Source organism: Trachinotus anak, unplaced genomic scaffold (assembly GCF_046630095.1).
Source record: "Trachinotus anak isolate AG129_WGS33_773 ecotype Australia unplaced genomic scaffold, CSIRO_AGI_Tana_v1 ptg000029l, whole genome shotgun sequence".
Taxonomy (NCBI): domain Eukaryota; kingdom Metazoa; phylum Chordata; class Actinopteri; order Carangiformes; family Carangidae; genus Trachinotus; species Trachinotus anak.
Genome location: NW_027273880.1, coordinates 820982 through 839814, shown reverse-complemented (window position 1 = coordinate 839814; position 18833 = coordinate 820982). Strand labels below are relative to the sequence as shown.

Sequence of the window (18833 nt, the reverse complement as noted above, 5' to 3'; positions counted from 1 at the left end):
TTTAAACAGACAGAGACAGATCAGTGAAACCATAACACCAAGTTCTGTCAGTCAACACAATGTGGAGCTTCACAGCACAAATCTGAAATATCAGGTGTTAACAGAATGATGGGAACCAAAACAGACCGGCTGCACCGAGACACTGACCCTGCTGTTTTTACTGGTCAGCTCCCACTCTGTCAGTGACTGTGTTTCATTGTTCAGCTCGTAATCATGAAAACAACTCTCTCACTTTCTAATGAGTCGGCAGCAAAAGTCAGTGAGTCATCTGCAGTTATACATTTTAATAAACTGATGATAAAAGTTTGAGACTTTAATTTAAACTGTTTATGAGATGATTTTGGTCCAGATGCTCTGTAACTTGAGTCTGCATGATCAAGGTGTTACAGGAGGAGGAGGATAATCACCAGCACAACCTGGCAACCCAAATGTTTTTCTTATTAATGTTTTATAACTGAGCTGTAAACGATTTTATGCTTTACTGTAGTGTGTGTGTGTGTGTGTGTGTGTGTGTGTGTGTTCCAGCACAGATGGTGTACCATCTGTTGTTGTACTTCATCGCCATCATCATCGTCATCAATCTGCATCGTCGTTGACACATTTGCCAACCTGAGGAGCAAAGAACAGGGGGAGGAGGAGACACTGGAGACCAGGTGTTTCACCTGTGGGGGGCAGATATAAGTAAATGTCTGATGAAATGAAACAGCTGTCAGACCCCATCCCTGCATGAAATGAATACGCAGTCTGCTGTTAGTGATGTTTGTCATTTCTATTAGTGAAAGCATCAACTAGAAATGAGAAAAAATTTTTCTACAATAAAAATAAAGAGAGTGAGGAGAGAGAAAAGGTTCAGCAGACAGGTTAAAGTCTGACCTTAGTGAAACCCACAATCAACTATGAGAACCAGCCCTAGTTCTTGGAAGCTCTTCTGGTTCTGCTGTTTGAAGTAGTTTTCCTGACAGACCGATAAAAGCAAACTCACCTGCAGAGTTTTTCCTCACTGTGACCTTTGACACGTGGCTGTGATTCCAGAGAGTGAACTGAATGTACTGTAATGTGTCTGTAGATGACGGAGCCCAGGAACAGGAGGCAGAGGATGAGGTTCTTGGACATTCAGGAGGGAGCCAGTGCTGCAGGAGGAAACCTCCAGATCTATAAAACATAATGACAGTCTGATGATCAGCTATGGACTGTTCACCCTCGTTAAACGATACAGCCAGACTGATGGACTGTGTTAAAGGAGAAAATGATTCACACTCTACTGATGTTTCTCACCAAAACCAGAGGAGAGTTTTTTGTTTGGTTTTTACTGATTGTGAGTCAGACCTGTGGTCACTGAGGGACACGGACTGAACACTGTTACTGTATAAAGATTGATGTTATATTATTCTTCTTATTATTATTATTGTTATTATTATTATTATTATTATTGTCTTTGGAAATATTGTGTATGATTATAATAGTTTTATAGTATTTACTGACTTTCCTCCACTGACAAAAAGATAGTGGGAAGGAGGAGGATGGTAAATTGAGGGATAAAGAATTCTGAATACATAAAATATTGGCTATGAAAAATGAAATGCATGTTTTCTTGCATTTAGTAAAATGTCATAGTATATTAAGGCATAGAAATGTCATAGACATTTTTTATGACCTACTATACCATGATATTTTTATGGCTTACTCTGACATTTTTCATGTCTTTTCTTTTCATGAGAAAATCACAGGATACTATGTCATAAAAATTTCATCGCATAATAAGGTATAAAAATATCATAATATTGTAAGGCAGTAAATGTCATAGAAAAGGCCATGGGATAGTATGTCATAAAAAATGTCACAGGATAGTAAGACATAAAAATATCATAGTATAGTATGTCATAAAAAAAACTTAGGATGATATACCGTAAAAACATTATATTTTAGTTTATCATGAAAAATGTCATAGTATAGTGAGGTAGTAAATATCATAGAAAATGTCATGGGATAGTAAGGGATAAAATGTCACTATAGTAAGTCATAAAAATTGATTAGTATAGTATGTCATAAAAAATGATATGGGATAGTAAGACGTAAAAATGTCAAAGTCTAGTAAGACATTAAATGTAATAGAATAGTATGTCATAAAAAACGTCATGGTATAGTAAGGCATTAAAAATGTCACAGTATAGTGTGTCATAAAAACGTCATAGTTTAGTAAGCCATGAAAATATTAAAAAAATGTTACTACAATATGTGATTAAAAAATGTCATAGTATAGTAAGGCATAAAAACTTCATAATGTAGTATGTCATTGAAAACATCATAGTATAGTAAGTAGGACTGTCAAACCATTCATGTTTCCTTAATCATGATTAATCACTGAATTTAATTGCAATTAATCACATGTTTTATCACATGATTAAAATTCTGTTATTTTGCATTTCAGAACTGATTTCTCTTGCTTGACAACACATAACTGTCAGTCTGTCTGAACTTGAAGCTAATGTTAGCATGTCTGACATGTAATTATGAAGCTGTCTGATAATGTATTTATCAAGGATGTTGTAGATTCTTCCTTGAATCTGGAGCACAAAATCTAAAAGCTGTCTTTCCAAGGTCAGAACTGACCTGAGGAACAGGCAGCGTGATCCAGTCCTGAGAGCAGGTTTGCTGAATTCCTACATTAATTATTTGGTCATCTTTTTAAAAGTGCTTTATAGATGAATATATACCAGTGTTGATCTCATCTCATGGTGAAAGAGGACCAGCCGACCCTTTCATCAGAGTGCAATGATGGCTATTGTAGGTATCCCCATTAAAAAATGTAATAGCAGAGTGATATACATCATGTAAGGGCTTAAGAGTGGTGACAGCAGCATGTCTATACATATAACATCACCACAGTCCAGGGCAGAAAGAAAACAGAGCTTCAGTAATTCTTATTCTACTGCGTATGGGAAAGTAGGTTGTGTTTCTATACAAGAAACCAAGTTTCATCCACAACTTTTTTACTAAATTGTTCACATGGATTTTAAAAGTAAATTTATTTTATTATTTTTTTTGAATAAACAATCAAACACATAAACGCATAAAAAGAGACACAAAACATCACTATCAAAACTACTATGTAGATTATTCTTCATGAAGCAACAGACTCATTATCCGGGGGTGAGGACAGACCTGTTGTCACAGAGTTACAGTGCATTCAGACCCTTCCACTTTTCCACATTGTGTTATTTTACAGCTGTGCTCCTTTCTACAATAAGTCCAACCAGCTGAATTTACCACAGACTGACTCCAGTCAAGGTGGAGAAACATCTCAGAGATGATGGCGAGAAATGGAACCTGAGCTAAAGTTCAACTGTCACAGCAAAGTGTCTGAATACTTGTGGAAATGTGATATTTCAGTTTTTCCTTTTTAATACATCTCCAAAAAAAATCTTCAGAAATTCTGTTTTCACTTTGTCATGATTGAATTTAGATTGATGAGGGAAAAATGAATGTAAATGACCAGTGGTGGTTCTACAGTGTGGTGGGGCCCTTCACAAAAAAATACCAGGTGGCTCCTCCAATCAGCAGTCATCATTTATCACCATTACATAATAAATACATAATCAATAATCAATACATAAAGCCCCTTTAAGGAAGTTTCCTACTGAGTGATGTTGGCAATTTAGCAGTTTTCTCACTAGATTTGGCAACTTTTCAATGAATAGCAAATGAATTCCAGTGCTCTGTTCATAATACTAATACTTCAGTTACACAGTCTGTTCAACAGTCTGCGTAAAACAGTGTTTTTAATGTTAGTGTTAGATTTAGATGCACATTGAGGGGCTGCTTGAAAAAAATAGCTAATTATATAGGTAATTAAAGTCAGTATAATTGAATTATCTTTAGATTAAAACTATTAATAATCTTGTATGTATGTACAGGCTTTACTGAAAACAGCTGGAAACACTGCTCCTAAGATGTCATTGGAAATCATCCAGGAAGTTGTTGTTGTTCTCCTGTGTGACTTCAGGTGTTTGGGTCCTGGAAATTAAATATATAGATCCAGATTCCTCATCGAAACCCGGAAAAGAGACTCACATCAGAATCATAAAATCCTTCTCAGTCTATGAATCTCTGGAAGTGTCACTCAGCATCAGCAGACGTGTGTTTGAGCCCAGGAATCATGGGAAACACCTCTTTCTGAACAGAGAGCACTCGCACTGCACATCTAACCTGTGTGCTGTTGCCACAGAAACCTGACAGCACGGCTGTAGTGGTGACAGCGACTGTACGCTTGGTGTTGGTGACGCTGACAGTGTTGTATTGTGAGAAGCAGACGTGTGGTGGTGGGACATGCAGTGTTCCTGTTGAAGCAGGTGGAGCTGTGGCTGAGCAGGACACCACAGTAGAGTCTGACTCTGTAACATGTTGAGTGGCTTCATGCAGCTCTGCAGAGAAACAGATATTGAACAAATATCAAATGGATGAAGTTGTTAGTGTAGTGGAGTGCTGCACTTTGCACCCTTGAATGCAGCTCCAGGCTTGACTCCTCTCCTCAGCCAATTCCCTAATTAGGGCCAAATAAAAGGCAGCTGGGAGCCCTGCTCAGCCTTTGCCTCACTCCCTCCCTGGTCAGTGGTGTGATTGCTGTTTACCAACAGGTATGTGACCTTAGTCATATAAGATTATCAGTTTTATCAGTGCATTTACTTTATGGTTTTTGTTTTAGCAGTTTGAACAGTGTGCTACAGGAGCCTGCCATTCCTAAGTCCTGTGAGTAGAGGTGGTGAGTAGGATGAGCTACAAAATCCACAATTGCAGCATGGGGAACTAGGAAACTATGTAAGTTGTGTTGTCTTTTGGTAGGTTCACCTGCTGCTGTTCTGCTTGTATTTACTTTTTGTTTTCATATTGGTTTATCTCTGTTAACCAACTGGGTTGTGTTTGTTTTGTTGCTCAATTAATTTTGTTTCATTTTTACTTTCGTGTGTGCGTGCGTGCGTGCGTGCGTGCGTCCGTCCGTCCGTCCAGGGCTTTCCACCAGTTTGCTGTGCACTGTTTTAGAGAACATAATAAAGAATTGTTTTAAAGAAAAATAATTTCATGAACATATTTGCTTAACAGTCATTCTGGATTCTGGTTTTAATATTGTGTGCATTAATTTCTTTTTTTTTTTTTTCCTTCTCTAGCCTGCCATTTTAAATAAAAACTCCTTATCATTTTGGAAACACGTCTCTGTCCTATTTGCAGCAGCCAACGAACCTGTGAGTCCTTTAATTTGAATCTTGGGCTTTCCATTGTATTTCTTGGGGTGCAATTCCCCAGGTGGCGTTGTCGCAACTATTTACCACTATTCAAAATAACCCCGCTCCGCTACATTCTCGTCTTGTCGGCAGGATGCTCTAACAGACGTGTAGTTTTGCATTTTCTTGTTTTGTAACCCAGTTGGTTTATTCAGTTGTATTGATTTTGTTTGTGGGCAGAACAGCAGCGGGTCCTGGAGGGATCCCTGAACTGCAAGCCAGTGCTTTGTTGTTCTCTTCTGCTCTTTCCCCATGGAGGAGGAACTCGCCCAGCTAAGAGACTTAGACTCAGGGCTAAGACTGGTCTGAACATTGTTGAATGGATAGAAGAGGTCCAGGCTTGTACCCGGGCTCGATACCTATCCTCATCTGAACAAGCACTCTTTATGTATGATCATTTAGAGGGGGAGGCAAGGGAAGAAATTAAATACCGGTCTCAGGAAGAGAGAAGATCCAGCTAAGATACAGGCTATATTGCAGGAACTGTGTGGGTGTAGTAGGTCATGTGTCCTTGCAGGAAGACTTTTTTTTTTTTTTTTAAGAAGGCAACAAAAGGAGGGAAACTCTGCAAGAAGTTTCTCATGCCTTACTGTGTCTGATGGATAAAGTTATCAAAAAGGCCCCTGATGGGTTGGTGAACAAAGAAGTGTTACTCAGAGATCCGTTTGTGGAGTATGTGTCTGTTCTCTACGCAGGGAACTGAAACAATTTGTCCGAGGTCATCCTACCGCCACCTTGATGTCCGTAGTGAGGCCATTAGGTGGGAACAAGAAGGGATGCCAGGGGGTGGGAGGGGTAGAAGTTACTGTCCCCACTGCAATTAGTTTCCAACACACTGTTCAAGGAGGCCATTCTGCTGATAGCAAGGCAAGTAATTCTTCTTTTAGCTCTGAGCTAAGTGAATTAAAAGAGATCCTCAGAAATCAGCAAGAACAGTTGACCCAACTTACCAAAAGTTTTGCAACCCTTAACAATGCTACTAAAACTTACAGGAGGGATGACCTTTGTCGATGCCAACAGCCTGGTCACTATGCTAGGGAGTGTAGGAGCAAATATGTAGCTACAAGGCCCCAGCCAGCCTTAGCCACAGCCCGCTTCACTGCTAATGACAGGGATTGCTCACAGGACCAGGGAAACTCCCACCCCCTGAACTGTTGAGCCAAAGTTTGGGTGGGGGCTTCTCTGGCTCTGAGCCTGTAGAGGATGGTTCTGAAAATTTGGTAGCAGTTTGCCCACATCTTACCCTCTCAATGGGTGGGGTCCCAGTTCCATGCTTGGTTGACACTAGATCCATGGTATCAACTATAACTGAAAGGTTCTTTGTACAGCATTTTGAATCTTGGGGCCCAGAGAAACTCCACTCTTGTAACTGGCTGAGGCTAAGTGCTGCTAATGGGCTATCAATACCATACATAGGTTACTTTGAGTTGGATGTGCAGCTTTGTGGTAGAGTGATTCCCAATCGGGGGGTGTTGGTGGTCAAGGATCCCCCACACGGTGTACCCTCAGTTCCTGGTGTGTTGGGTATGAACATTATCAAGGAATGTTGCTGGGAGTTGCTTGTGCTACACGGTCCTGCTCTCTTTAACTTACCTTCTGTGTTGCAGGCTCCCCTCCAAATTCAGCAAGCCCTCCAGCAGTGTCACCAAGCTAAGGAACCTCCTGTCAGGTCAGGTCAGGTCAAAGTGAAGGGTGGGAGGGTATGTAGAGTTCCAGGGGGTACCATGAAAATTGTGGCAGCCACTTACTCCAAACACTTCCTGGAAAAGGACACCTTGTTTGAACCCCTTAGCCGAGGCTTGCCCGCAGGCCTCTTAGCCTCTCCAGCACTAATGGCAACTAATGGTACTGTGTACATCCCCCATTGTCAACGTGGGGACCCAGGATGTTTTATTGTACCCACGCACTGTTTTGGGCACATTGACTCATGCCCACCAGGTGAGCTCTCCCACAGGTTTTGAGGAAGTGGCAGCCACAGTTTCATCACAGACTGTGAACAGTTCAGTACAGGACAAGGTTGCTGCTGTTGACTTAACAGCCCTTACAGAGCAGGGACAGTGTCAGGTCAGGTCATTGCTGCACAAGTACAGTGGTGTCTTTTCTGATCATGAGGGAGACGTAGGTTGCACTAACCTCATTTCTCACGATATCCCTTTAGTGGAAGAGGCACCTGTACGTCAAAGGTATAGGCGCATCCCTCCTTCAGAATACGAGGCAGTCAAGGCCCACATCCATCAGCTCCTTAAGGCACAGATCATCAGGGAAAGTAGTAGCCCATTTGCCTGTCCCATTGTGCTGGTAAAGAAGAACGATGGCAGCCCTCATTTGTGTGTCAACTACCGGCTCTTGAACAGTAAGACCCGCAAGGATGCTTTTCACTTGCCCCACATTGAAGAGTCCCTTGACGCCTTGTCCGGGGCTCACTGGTTTTCAACTTTGGACCTTGCTGCAGGCTACAACCAGGTACCAGTTACAGAAAAGGACAAAATGAAGACTGCATTCTGCACTCCCTTTGGGCTGTTTGAGTGGAACAGGATGCCTTTCGGGTTGTGCAATGCTCCAAGTACTTTCCAGAGATTAATGGAGAGAATCTTCGGAGACCAGCATGGTCAGTCATGGTTGTTGTACTTGGATGAGGTTGTCTTTTCCTCCACTGTGACAGAGCATATCGAATGGCTGGATGCTGTGCTGGGCTGCCTAGAGCAAGAGGGCCTCAAGGCACAGTTGGAAAAGTGCTCTTTCTTCAAGCCAGAGGTAAGCTACTTGGGCCACATTATATCCAGGGCGGGGGTGTCCACAGACCCTGGCAAGTGGTTTCAAAGTGGCAGCGACCTAACTGTGTCAGAGTTGCATTCCTTTCTAGGATTTGCAAGCTACTACAGACAGTTCATTGAGGGGTTTGCAAAGCTGGCTGCTCCTCTCCACCGCCTAGTAGCTGAACTGACTGGCACCAAATCCCGGAAACCTGCAACAAGGGGCCTACCTGCCTTATGGACAGGAGTGTGAGTTGAGCTTTGAGAACCTTAAAAGCAGGTTGGTGTCTGCCCCTGTCTTGGCCTATGCCAACTTTGCTCTACCCTTCATCCTTGAGGTCAATGCCAGCTACCAGGGATTGGGTGCAGTGCTCTCAAGAACAGGACAGCAAGGTCAGACCAGTAGCTCATGCCAGCTGTGGCCTCAGGCCTACAGAGCGTAATGGGAAATATGGCTCTATGAAATTGGAGTTTCTGGCGCTTAAATGGGCCCTCACTGAAAAAATCAGAGTACCTGCTAGGACAGAAATGTGTGGTGTATACAGACAATAACCCCCTCAGTCATATCTCCACAGCCAAGTTGGGAGCTACAGAACAGCGCTGGGCTGCGCAACTCGCTACATTTGACTTCACCATCAAGTACAGGTCTGGCCCAAGTAATCACAATGCAGATGCCCTCTCCTGGCAGCGTCCAGCCAGCACAAGCATGACTTACTATGTAGCCTCTGGCCTTCCCATTCCAGCACCATTGCAGCAGGCTATCAGGACCACTCCGGTTGTCCAAGGTACCCAGGCCACAATATCAGCTTTTCCTTCTCACACTCACTCTGACCTACATGTTTTACAGGAAGCTGACCCCGCCATCAAGGAATTTCTGAAATTCTGGACCCGACAGAAGAGACCTGATGCAGCAGAACAGTGCCAGGTCTCTAAAGAAACACTGTTGGCCAAACAGTGGGACAGGATACAGGACCAAGATGGCGTGCTCTTTCGCCAAGTTTGCGACCCTGAGAGGGGAGAGGTTCTCCAGCTGGTGCTCCCCCGGTCCCTTAAGAGCCAGGTCTTGAGTCAGCTGCATGATGAACATGGACATCAAGGGGTCAAACAGATAACTGATCTGGTCCATCAGCGACGCTACTGGCCTGGAATGCACCGTGACATCGAGCAGTGGTGTTTGGAGTGTGAACGTTGCCAGTTAGCTTAAAAACACACAACCTGCTGCCCCTGCTTACATGGGTCATTTGCTGGCCTCTCGTCCAAATCAAATAGTGGCTGTTGACTTTACTGTACTTGAACCTGCGAAAAATGGGATGGAGAATGTCCTTGTCCTGACAGATGTCTTTTCCAAGTACACTCAGGCAGTCCCAACCCACGACCAAAGGGCTTCTACAGTAGCTGAGGTGCTTGTTAATGAATGGTTCTGCAAGTTTGGAGTGCCATGCTGTATCCACTCTGACCAAGGCAGACATTTTGAGAGCAACCTCATCCAACAGCTTTGCAGTATGTATGGGATTGAGAGAAGCCACACCACCTATCATCCAGCTGGTAACGGCCAATGTGAGGTTCAATCGCACCTTGCACAACCTCCTTCGCACCCTGCCTGTCACTAAGAAGAGAGATTGGTCATGTTACCTGCCCCATGTGACTTTCTCATACAACACCACAGCGCATCCGTCCACTGGTGAGTCACCATTCTTTCTTATGTTTGGCCAAGACCCACAATTACCTGTCGATTTCTTTCTGGGCAGAGTACAGGAGCCAACAGCTGGCAGCACCCACAACTGGATTGTGGAACATCAGACCAGAATGCGCCATGCGTTTGAAGGTGCTACGAAGCACCTGGAAGCCATGGCCGATAGAGAGAGGAAGTATCCACTTCTCATCAAACTTTTGACAGGTCTCACCTTTGACCTAATTTGCATAGGGGGAGGGGTTGACCTTTGACCCCCTTTTTTTCCCCCCCATGCTTGCACATAAGTTTCTTAGAGTCTAGACTTTGTCACAGAACTATAGAGTCAGTGTATTTTCAGGAGGAGAGCCCTACTCACCACAATTCATTCAACCCTCACATACAAAGAGTTTCTCAAGGTCATGGTCAAAGTCACTTTAAGAAGTCATCTCACACCCATATGCACCTAATTTTCTGTTTCTTATAAACTTGACCTGACCCAACCTTAGGGTGATAGCTTTCCATATGAATCCAATTTTGTTTTGGTTGGAAAACTAAACAAAAGACACAGGGTAATTGTGTTCAAGATAAGAAATACGGGTATAAATACACCATCATCCTGAGCGGTTGTATGACGGAGCAGGCCCCAAGACGTACGACTCAAAACTCAGCACAATGGCTCGCGGTAAGAAGACTTTGCGTTTCTACACACGTTTCCTTTTTTTTTTTTTTTTTTTTTTTTTTTTTTTAAATAACATTTAAAAATATTAAACGAAAGATCTGTGTATTTAGCATTTACCGTCTCCATAGATGTCCATCCACCACAGCAGTTTTCTGGTAAGTATTTACTATATTTAATGTATTTTTATGTATTCTATTCATTGTCTAAACGTGTGTGTGGGGTTTAAATCAATTATCCATCTTTTAAAGTCACAGCCGCAGATTTGGAAGGAATCAACTTTTCACAATCACATTTTGGTAAGGTTTGTCTTTTTAAAATTTAACTCACACTGCATCCGTTTCTGTGTTAAAATAACAGTTTCAACAAAACATACTGAGGTTTAGCTGAAAAATATACATACATACTTACAGATTTTACCGACGGTCTGAACGAGGTATGAGACCTTGACGGCAGTTTCACAGGTTTTACAAGAAATTCAAGCGGCAGAGGATTCGGTGTTGATCCCGTCAGAGGCTGCACCACCACCTCCTCCACCTGCCCCGACCAACACCACCCCTCCAGCGGGTGAAGAGCACATCAACACTCCGATAGCTCCGGTGCCAGCTGGGGCGTGGAATCCGGCCGTCTTCCACAGGGGTATCGACGAGATCCTAGCGGGGGATTTGCTGGTCCGACCCCGGGGGAAAAAGTAAAAGGAAGAACCAGCAGAGTGATTCAGCAGTACGTCCTGGGTTAACCAACCAACCAAAAGCGAACCGTCTGCGTAAAAATAAAAGGCAGATCCAGCAGGGACCACTGGCGCAAGGATCTGACGGGGCACAGATATCAGGTAATCTTGACCCTTTTTTTTTTAAAACCCCTTTTGTTAAATATATACGTGGAAGGAAGTTGACTCTTCGCGCTTCAGCGTTCAAATAAAAATACAACTTCCTTGCGTTTGGTCGCAAGGCGATGACGATGATGTAGCATGTTCGCATAGGTCCTTATGTCCTATGACAGAGCGCTCAGGGTGCAAATCAGAAATATGTTGGTTGAGCAAGATTACCCATAAGGGACAGGGCTCAAATATCGTGTGTGTGTATATATTGTGCATGCACACTTGTAAACACAGACTGCTTCATTGTTAACTGGAAGCAGGTTGAAATGCATTTTGCTTAGTGTGGATTTTTTGTTCATTCAATTTTCCAGTCTCGGGTAAATAAAGTAAATTCTGAATCTGAAACTAAAACTTTGTGTCTAACTAAAATGTTTTTTAAAAGAGTAAAAAGTTTATTGTTAATGATGCTAACCCATTAAATTTGTTATGCCCAACAGACTCTCAGCCTATGGTCTCAACACCCCTGAGGGCCCAGACACCACCTCGGGTAGACCTCCCATCTCCTGTCAGGCGACAAACAGCACCTGTGACACCTGTTCTTTCATTTCCTCCCGGAGGACAGAAGCCTCACACTTCTTCTTCTTCTGCGAGGGTTACCACTACAACCGACATTGAGAAGGCTCCGGCGAGACCTCACAGACGGCGTAAAATACAACGTGTCAGATCGACGATTGTCCGCATACTCTTTGCGGATACTATCATTCACCAGGACCGATAGTGGGAAGAAGAGGAACGGGAAGAACCCAAAGAGGCGGCCGATACCAGCAATTGGAAACGCTCCAGATGGTTACCCAAGTAATGCATTCTATCATTTCATCCTTCACGGCCATTTGTGAAAAAAATGTTGTAATCTTAGTACGTATGTATATTTGTATGACATTTTTTAATTTAAAAGATGAATAGAGAATTTGATTCCGAGTCTTTTGCTTGTTCACCCTCATCCCAAGTCCCTCTTGAAATTGAGTTAGCTGTAGAGCAATTACGTCATATTCCAACACTCTCTTCTGTCCACCAAGTCCCTCTTGACTTGCAAATAGCTGTAGATCAATGACGTTCTATCCCAATATCCAACAATGTTGATGTGCAAAATAGCTCTCCTTCAGAACCACAAAATCCTTTCCAAACCTTAGAAAACACATTCCAAAGATTAAATCAAAACAACGAAGACGCCTTCCACAACATAGAAAACATACTCCAAAATCTAAATCAAACACATCAGCTCTCAGCTCATCAAATGAACCTCAAAATGAACAAAATGAGTCTCAGCCGCAGCCTCACCAGGGGGGTGAAGGGTTGGAGCAGAGACACACTCCTGCTGAAGAGCAGAAGGAGGAGGGGTATAGAGGGGGCAGAGAGACAGAAACAGCCTCTTATGATCGGTTTAACACTCTAGTCATGAGACACACATTTACAGTTCCTCGACCCGGCAATGTACCCGATATTGCCGCATTTTATCGAAATGTGATAGGGGTAATTAGGGAATAAGCCAACGAGGTAGAATTGTGAGCTAGTCGCAATGATGTTGTTCAGTTGGAGGTGGTAGGTGAAAATGTGCGTGATTATGTTTCATTCACCAACAGCGACCAGGGCAGAAATATTCTTCCAGCTTTTGAAGGTTTGCTCGATCGTATAGTACAGTCAAACAATAACATAGCCGCTGACGAAGGTGTAGAATTAATTGTTCACATAGTGCGGAACCCTACGGGTGGTGCCAAATGTAAGATGGAGAAAACTTTTGTGAAATTCTCAAAGTAAAGACCCCATCTCTATTTTGTAGATGACAGGAAGGATCAGCTCTGCTTCGCCGTCAGCCTATCTCATGTTATCCATCCGGATTTCACAGATGGCCAGTGTGATAGTCTGGGTAGGAAGTTGCAGCGTCAGGCTGGTTTAAATGATCGGACACCCGTCACTTTCAATGACATAGCCAAATTTGAGGAGATCTTGAAGCGCAAAATTGTAGTGTTTTACAGAACATCTCATAACGAACCCCTCTCACATTTTGCAACAGACTTCCCCCGATCGTTCCAAACCTCTGTTTTTATTCCTATTGCAAAATCATTACTACGGGTTTAAAAACCTCAAAGCCTTTATGGGTGCAAAGTTTGTAATTGTTACAAGGGTTTAAATAATCCCTATGTGCACAGCTGTAAGGGTTACTGTCAAGTCTGCATCGACCCCATCTGCTCTACATAAGAGCTCAAACCCATAAAATGCTCAGCTTGTCACAGGCTGTGTCGTTCACTCTCCTGTTTTGCTCGACACAGAGGCTAAACCATGTCCTGTGAACAAACAGGCTTTTAGTTTCTGTGATCAAGTAAAAAAAATGCAAACTATGCTACTACGTTAATATGACCACAGGCAAGGCCAAGCATTGTTGTAGCACATCTAGATGTAGAATCTGCAGTGAAACATTACTGTCTGGTTCTGAAACAGACGATCACTTGTTACATTCAACCCGTTGCCAGTGAGACCAAACACTTCGGTTTGGTTTTTTATGACTTTGAAACATTTGTCAACGAGAACAACAAACACATCCCCTTTCTAGTGTATGCAAAAACATTGAAAGGTGAAGAGAAGGTGTTTTACGGTCTGGGCTGTGTTAAACGCTTTCTCCTGTATTTCAGGAGAGTATTTTAATTAGGGGGAGATACACAGAGCGATGCATTAAACCCCCCGGGTAAACAGAACAATATATTCGTTGCGGCATTCACCACAGCACACGCACATCTAAAACTGTACAGTTATTTAGAAAAGTTGAAAGAGGGTTCTTTACATCGACACCAATAGTTTAATCTATGTGGTAAAGAAGGGTGAGACGCCTTTAGAGATGGGTAATTATCTAGGGGACTTGACAGATGAACTGGATGGGGATAGCATTCAAGAATTTGTAGCCACGGGTCCAAAGAGCTATGCATACCAAACAAAAGTAGCAATGTGCGTCAAAGGCATCACTCAGACTCAGGAATGCTGTGAGTTGGTAAACTTTGACAGGGTCAGAGATCTGGTGGAGGGTTACCTGCGTGATTCTGATGAGTGTGATATCCCACAGCACAACATTAGTCGCGATAAAAAGAGCTTCGTCTTGAAAAACATCATTTCAGAAAAAGTTTAAAGTGGTGTATGACAAAAGACGTCTCTTTGCTGACAGCACAACTTTGCCTTTTGGATATTGAGTTTGATTTTGTGTTGTTTCATAAAACTTTGCCTTTTGGATAGGCCTACCTAGTTTGATTTTGTGTTATTTTGTTTTAAAAATGTCACACCAGAATGTAATGGAGAAAGTTGATTTTTTTTTTGGGGGGGGGGGGGAGTACTGAAACTGTGTACATGTCATGAATATTGTACCTGAAAATATTGTGTGGATTTATACTTCCTTTCAACCTATGTACAGTGAGTTGCAAATGTTGAATAAAAAGATTACATTTGTTGAAGGATTGCCAGATTCTTTTGATGATGAAAACCTGTTTCCTCCTGATCAAAAACATTTGATCATCTTGGACGATGTTTTTTTCCAAGCCTCTGACCATCCTGATGTAGTTAAAATCTTTACTCAGTATCGGCATCACATACACTGAATTATTATTCTGCTACAAACAGCAGAACTAAACACCAGTCAAATATAAGGCTATAAAGAACAGGAAGTAAATATGAAAACATGATTTACCACACAGAAGGATTTAAAGTACTGTTAATTAATGATGAATTAAACCAATGATACTTGTTGACTTATCAAGATATATAGACATGCTCATATAAAAAGGCTGGGAGATATGGCTAAAAACCTCATATCTCAACAGGCTTAAGAGAAGCAGTAAATGTGCAATAAAATACAATACTATGAAAATGTAACAGTAACATAATGAGTAGATTTTAACTTCAACTTACTTTTTACTTTTATCTTAAAACATTTTAACTTCTACTACAGTAAAATTTTTTTTGGTTTCTATTCACCGCAGGGGCTGCTTACAAATATTTAGCATATTCAACATTATGAATATGATCATTTAATATATCTTCTATAAAGTATTATTGAATACATCAATAAGATGGAGGATAAAAACAACATGTTCCTCCTGTACAATAATATCTTGTAAAGTTCAGCTGAAGAACATGAGGCTTCAACGTCTGAGTCAAACTCATCTTCAGAGTTCAAGTCATTTTACTGTGAAATTCCCTCTTTGTGAAGCTCAACAAGGAAACTGTTCAGAGCTGAACTTGATGAGCTTTAAGTCCAGAGACACTGATGATGCTCTGTCAGATCCAGAGGAACACACAGGGATGATGGTGGACTGGACTCTGTGTGTGACAGTGGAGCTGTTCTCAGATCAGTTCAGACTGCAGCACTGAGAGTCATCTCCACTTCTTCTGATTCCTCTGTCAGTCACTGCTGGATCAAGCTCTCCTCTCCTCTCTCACCACCTCCATCTGTGTAGAGAAGAAGAAAGCAGAGGAGATGAATCAGTGTTTACAGAGACTCACTTCATCAGTCAGTGATGCAGCAGGGACTTCAGTCCTGTTCAGACCAGATGTGCAGCAGCTGCTTCCTCTCAGCTCTCATGTTAACGTGTTGGAGTGAACACACTGAGCTGGAAGCTCACAGACCTGCAGAGACGTTCAGCATCAAGTCTGTTCACTCTGCACATTTCACTCAGTCCACAGTGGAAACAAAGTGCTGAGTCAGCAACAGGTCAGTGATGGATTCACTCCTGTTACCTGTCAGCTGATGTCACTTTAAACACAGAGTCTCTGTGTGTTGATCAACATGTGAGCTGCTTCTGAAACATCACCTGACTGAACATGGAGGCTGTCACTAAGAGCCAGGGACTGCCAGGCTCCATCACACTGATCTCAGAGCTGTGACACAGATGAAACTGATCAGCTGTTTAGTGTTGAAACCAGAGAACAAACAGTCTCAGATCAGATTGGACAGTTTGATGAATGAGGACACTGTCTCTGTCCATCTGTGAGGCTGTCAGCTGGAATCAGCTTTATTTCCTGTACACATCAACACAACAACAACAGTCGTCTTCACATCAACTCTCACACATGATCACAACAAGCTTGTGGCTGCTCTGATTGGCTGACTGTTGTCTCTCTCTCTGTCTTTCTGTCCAATCCTGAAGCCTGTCCCCGTTCTCCTCTCACAGCTTCACTGAGGAAAGCAGCCACTGAGGAGGTTGGAGGTTCACAGGAAACACTGGATCTTTGCTCTGATACTAACTGTGTTTAGTACAATACTGCTGAGAGCAGCATGGACTGACTCCGCCCCTCTACTGACCTCAGAGTCTCCAGTCTACAGTCTGGACTCTCCACGAGACCACGGAGATCCTTCAGGTCTGGATCCTGCAGGTTGTTTTCACTCAGGTCCAGTTCTCTCAGATGGGAGGGGTTGGACTTCAGAGCTGAGCCCAGAGAAGAACAGCTGATCTGTGACAACCTGCAGTTGATCAATCTGAATAAAGAATCAAAGATGTGAGTTTAGGAGACAAAGTTCCTGCTTGAAACCACAAAGAGTCAAACAGACAAAGTAAAAACAGCTCTCATTAATATTCATGACAACATGCTGCTGCTTCAACTGGAAACATGAGACAACAACTATTTACAATGTCATTCATTCACATTCAATGGATTCAACTTGTGTGTGAAGCTTCATTAGCTGTGGATTCAAGATATAAGATCTACAACAGTGAACTGACCTCAGAGTCTCCAGTCTACAGTCTGGACTCTGCAGAAAACCACACAGACCCTTCACTCCTGGATCCTGCAGGTCCTGGTTCCAGCTCAGGTCCAGTTCTCTCAGATGGGAGGGGTTGGACTTCAGAGCTGAGCCCAGAGAAGAACAGCTGATCTCTGACAAACTGCAGTCCCACAATCTGAATAAAGAATCAAAGATGTAGATCAATGATTGATAATCAATCAGATTTGTCCTGATCAATGATCTTTGTCTAAAATGAGTAGAGTGACTTTGTCCTTCTGTTATTGTGGATCATCATCATGTCAGTACAACACAACATTGTCAACACAACAGTTGTGTGTGTTGTGTTACAGATGAAAACACACACACACAGTTTGATCAAACAGACATTAGTCCTGACACTTCACTGAAATCTACTGAAAACAAGAAGATTGTTTCTTCACTTTCTTTGGACAAATATTAGTTGTGAGGATCTTGTGTATGTTGTTGTGATAAAAATGAATTGACTTGAACAACTAACACTGGACATTTTCTCCAGTGGATTTAGAAAACATGAGTCCTCTGACTGAGAGAAATACGAGTGTGTGAGCTGTGAAGGTTGAACTGAAGTGAACAGACATTATTCATGACAAGTGAGTGAAATGAGCTGAAACTGAAGAATCATTCTCAGTCTGAGAGAAGAACAACTGGAAACATGAGACAACAACTATTTACAATGTCATTCATTCATTCACAGTCAATGGATTCAACTTGTGTGTGAAGCTTCATTAGCTGTGGATTCAAGATATAAGATCTACAACAGTGAACTGACCTCAGAGTCTCCAGTCTACAGTCTGGACTCTGCAGAAAACCACACAGACCCTTCACTCCTGGATCCTGTAGGTCCGGGTTTTCACTCAGGTCCAGTTCTCTCAGATGGGAGGGGTTGGACTTCAGAGCTGAGACCAGAGAAGAACAGCTGATCTCTGACAAACTGCAGCTCCTCAATCTGAATAAAGAATCAAAGAATCAAAGATTGAAACCACAAAGAGTCAAACAGACAAAGTAAAAACAGCTCTCATTAATATTCATGACAACATGCTGCTGCTTCAATAAAGACGTAGTGACTCCACCTCTTCAACTCTGCCACCCCCACCTGTGGCTCCATCTACCGTATTTGTACTGTAGGGCGCACTGGATTATAAGGCGCCCTGTCAATGAATGGTCTATTTTCGAACTTTTTTCATATATAAAGTGCAACGGACTATAACAGTCAGATAAGTCAGTCAAACTTTATTAAACACGTTCACAATAACTCCCAACCTTGTTCAGTTATAACACGTAAAAAAAACACAGTGATACCGCTAAATCAAACGTTAGCGTATTCACAATAACTCCTGATAGGTCCTTATACACACACACTGTAATATTATTGTGGCCGGAGCACGGCTTACTCCTCCTCACAGTGGGGCGCTGTGTCACCCTGTGGCACTGATTTGTGGGCGGGGAGCGCACCTTTATATATAGGGGCCTGGGTACACCTGGCGCACTCTCTCTCTCTTTCTGTTCCGCTCGTCCGTGGTGGTGGCTGTGGCCTGGAGTGGCGTGGTGAAGCCGTGTGTCGTGCTGGCACCAGAGCGTTTTCAGCGTTTTGCCATAATAACGCACGCTCTGCCCTTCAGCGCAGTGCAGCGTGCCCAGCATCAGTGCGTCTTTGGCGTGTCGCCAGAACGACGCACGCTCTCCTTCGGCGTACGGTGTGGCGGACTGCTGGAGTCACGGGGCTGAGCTGCCCTGCTGGGGGCCTGTCAGCGTTGTGGCGCGGTCTCCATGTGACCTCTCGGCGCTCTGTAATGTCCTGCTGGTGAGGCCCAGAAACTATTAAAGCCACCATCTCCT

At 42.8% G+C, this 18833-nt stretch overlaps 3 protein-coding genes across 2 annotated transcripts in view; 1 reads left to right on the top strand and 2 right to left on the bottom strand.

The window, feature by feature from the left end:
• LOC139611995 (protein NLRC3-like) overlaps nucleotides 1-18833 on the top strand; it is a 418379-nt gene that overhangs the window by 17268 nt on the left and 382278 nt on the right.
• Nucleotides 1-18833, bottom strand: part of LOC139611998 (NACHT, LRR and PYD domains-containing protein 12-like) — a 133565-nt gene that overhangs the window by 99480 nt on the left and 15252 nt on the right. The window lies entirely within an intron of this gene.
• Nucleotides 14793-18833, bottom strand: part of LOC139611997 (NACHT, LRR and PYD domains-containing protein 12-like) — a 201306-nt gene continuing 197265 nt past the window's right edge. The window contains exon 10 of the mRNA XM_071467108.1: nucleotides 14793-15685. Coding sequence (XP_071323209.1) covers nucleotides 15673-15685 — 13 coding nt within the window. The 3' untranslated portion in view covers nucleotides 14793-15672. The remainder of the gene's footprint in view (nucleotides 15686-18833) is intronic.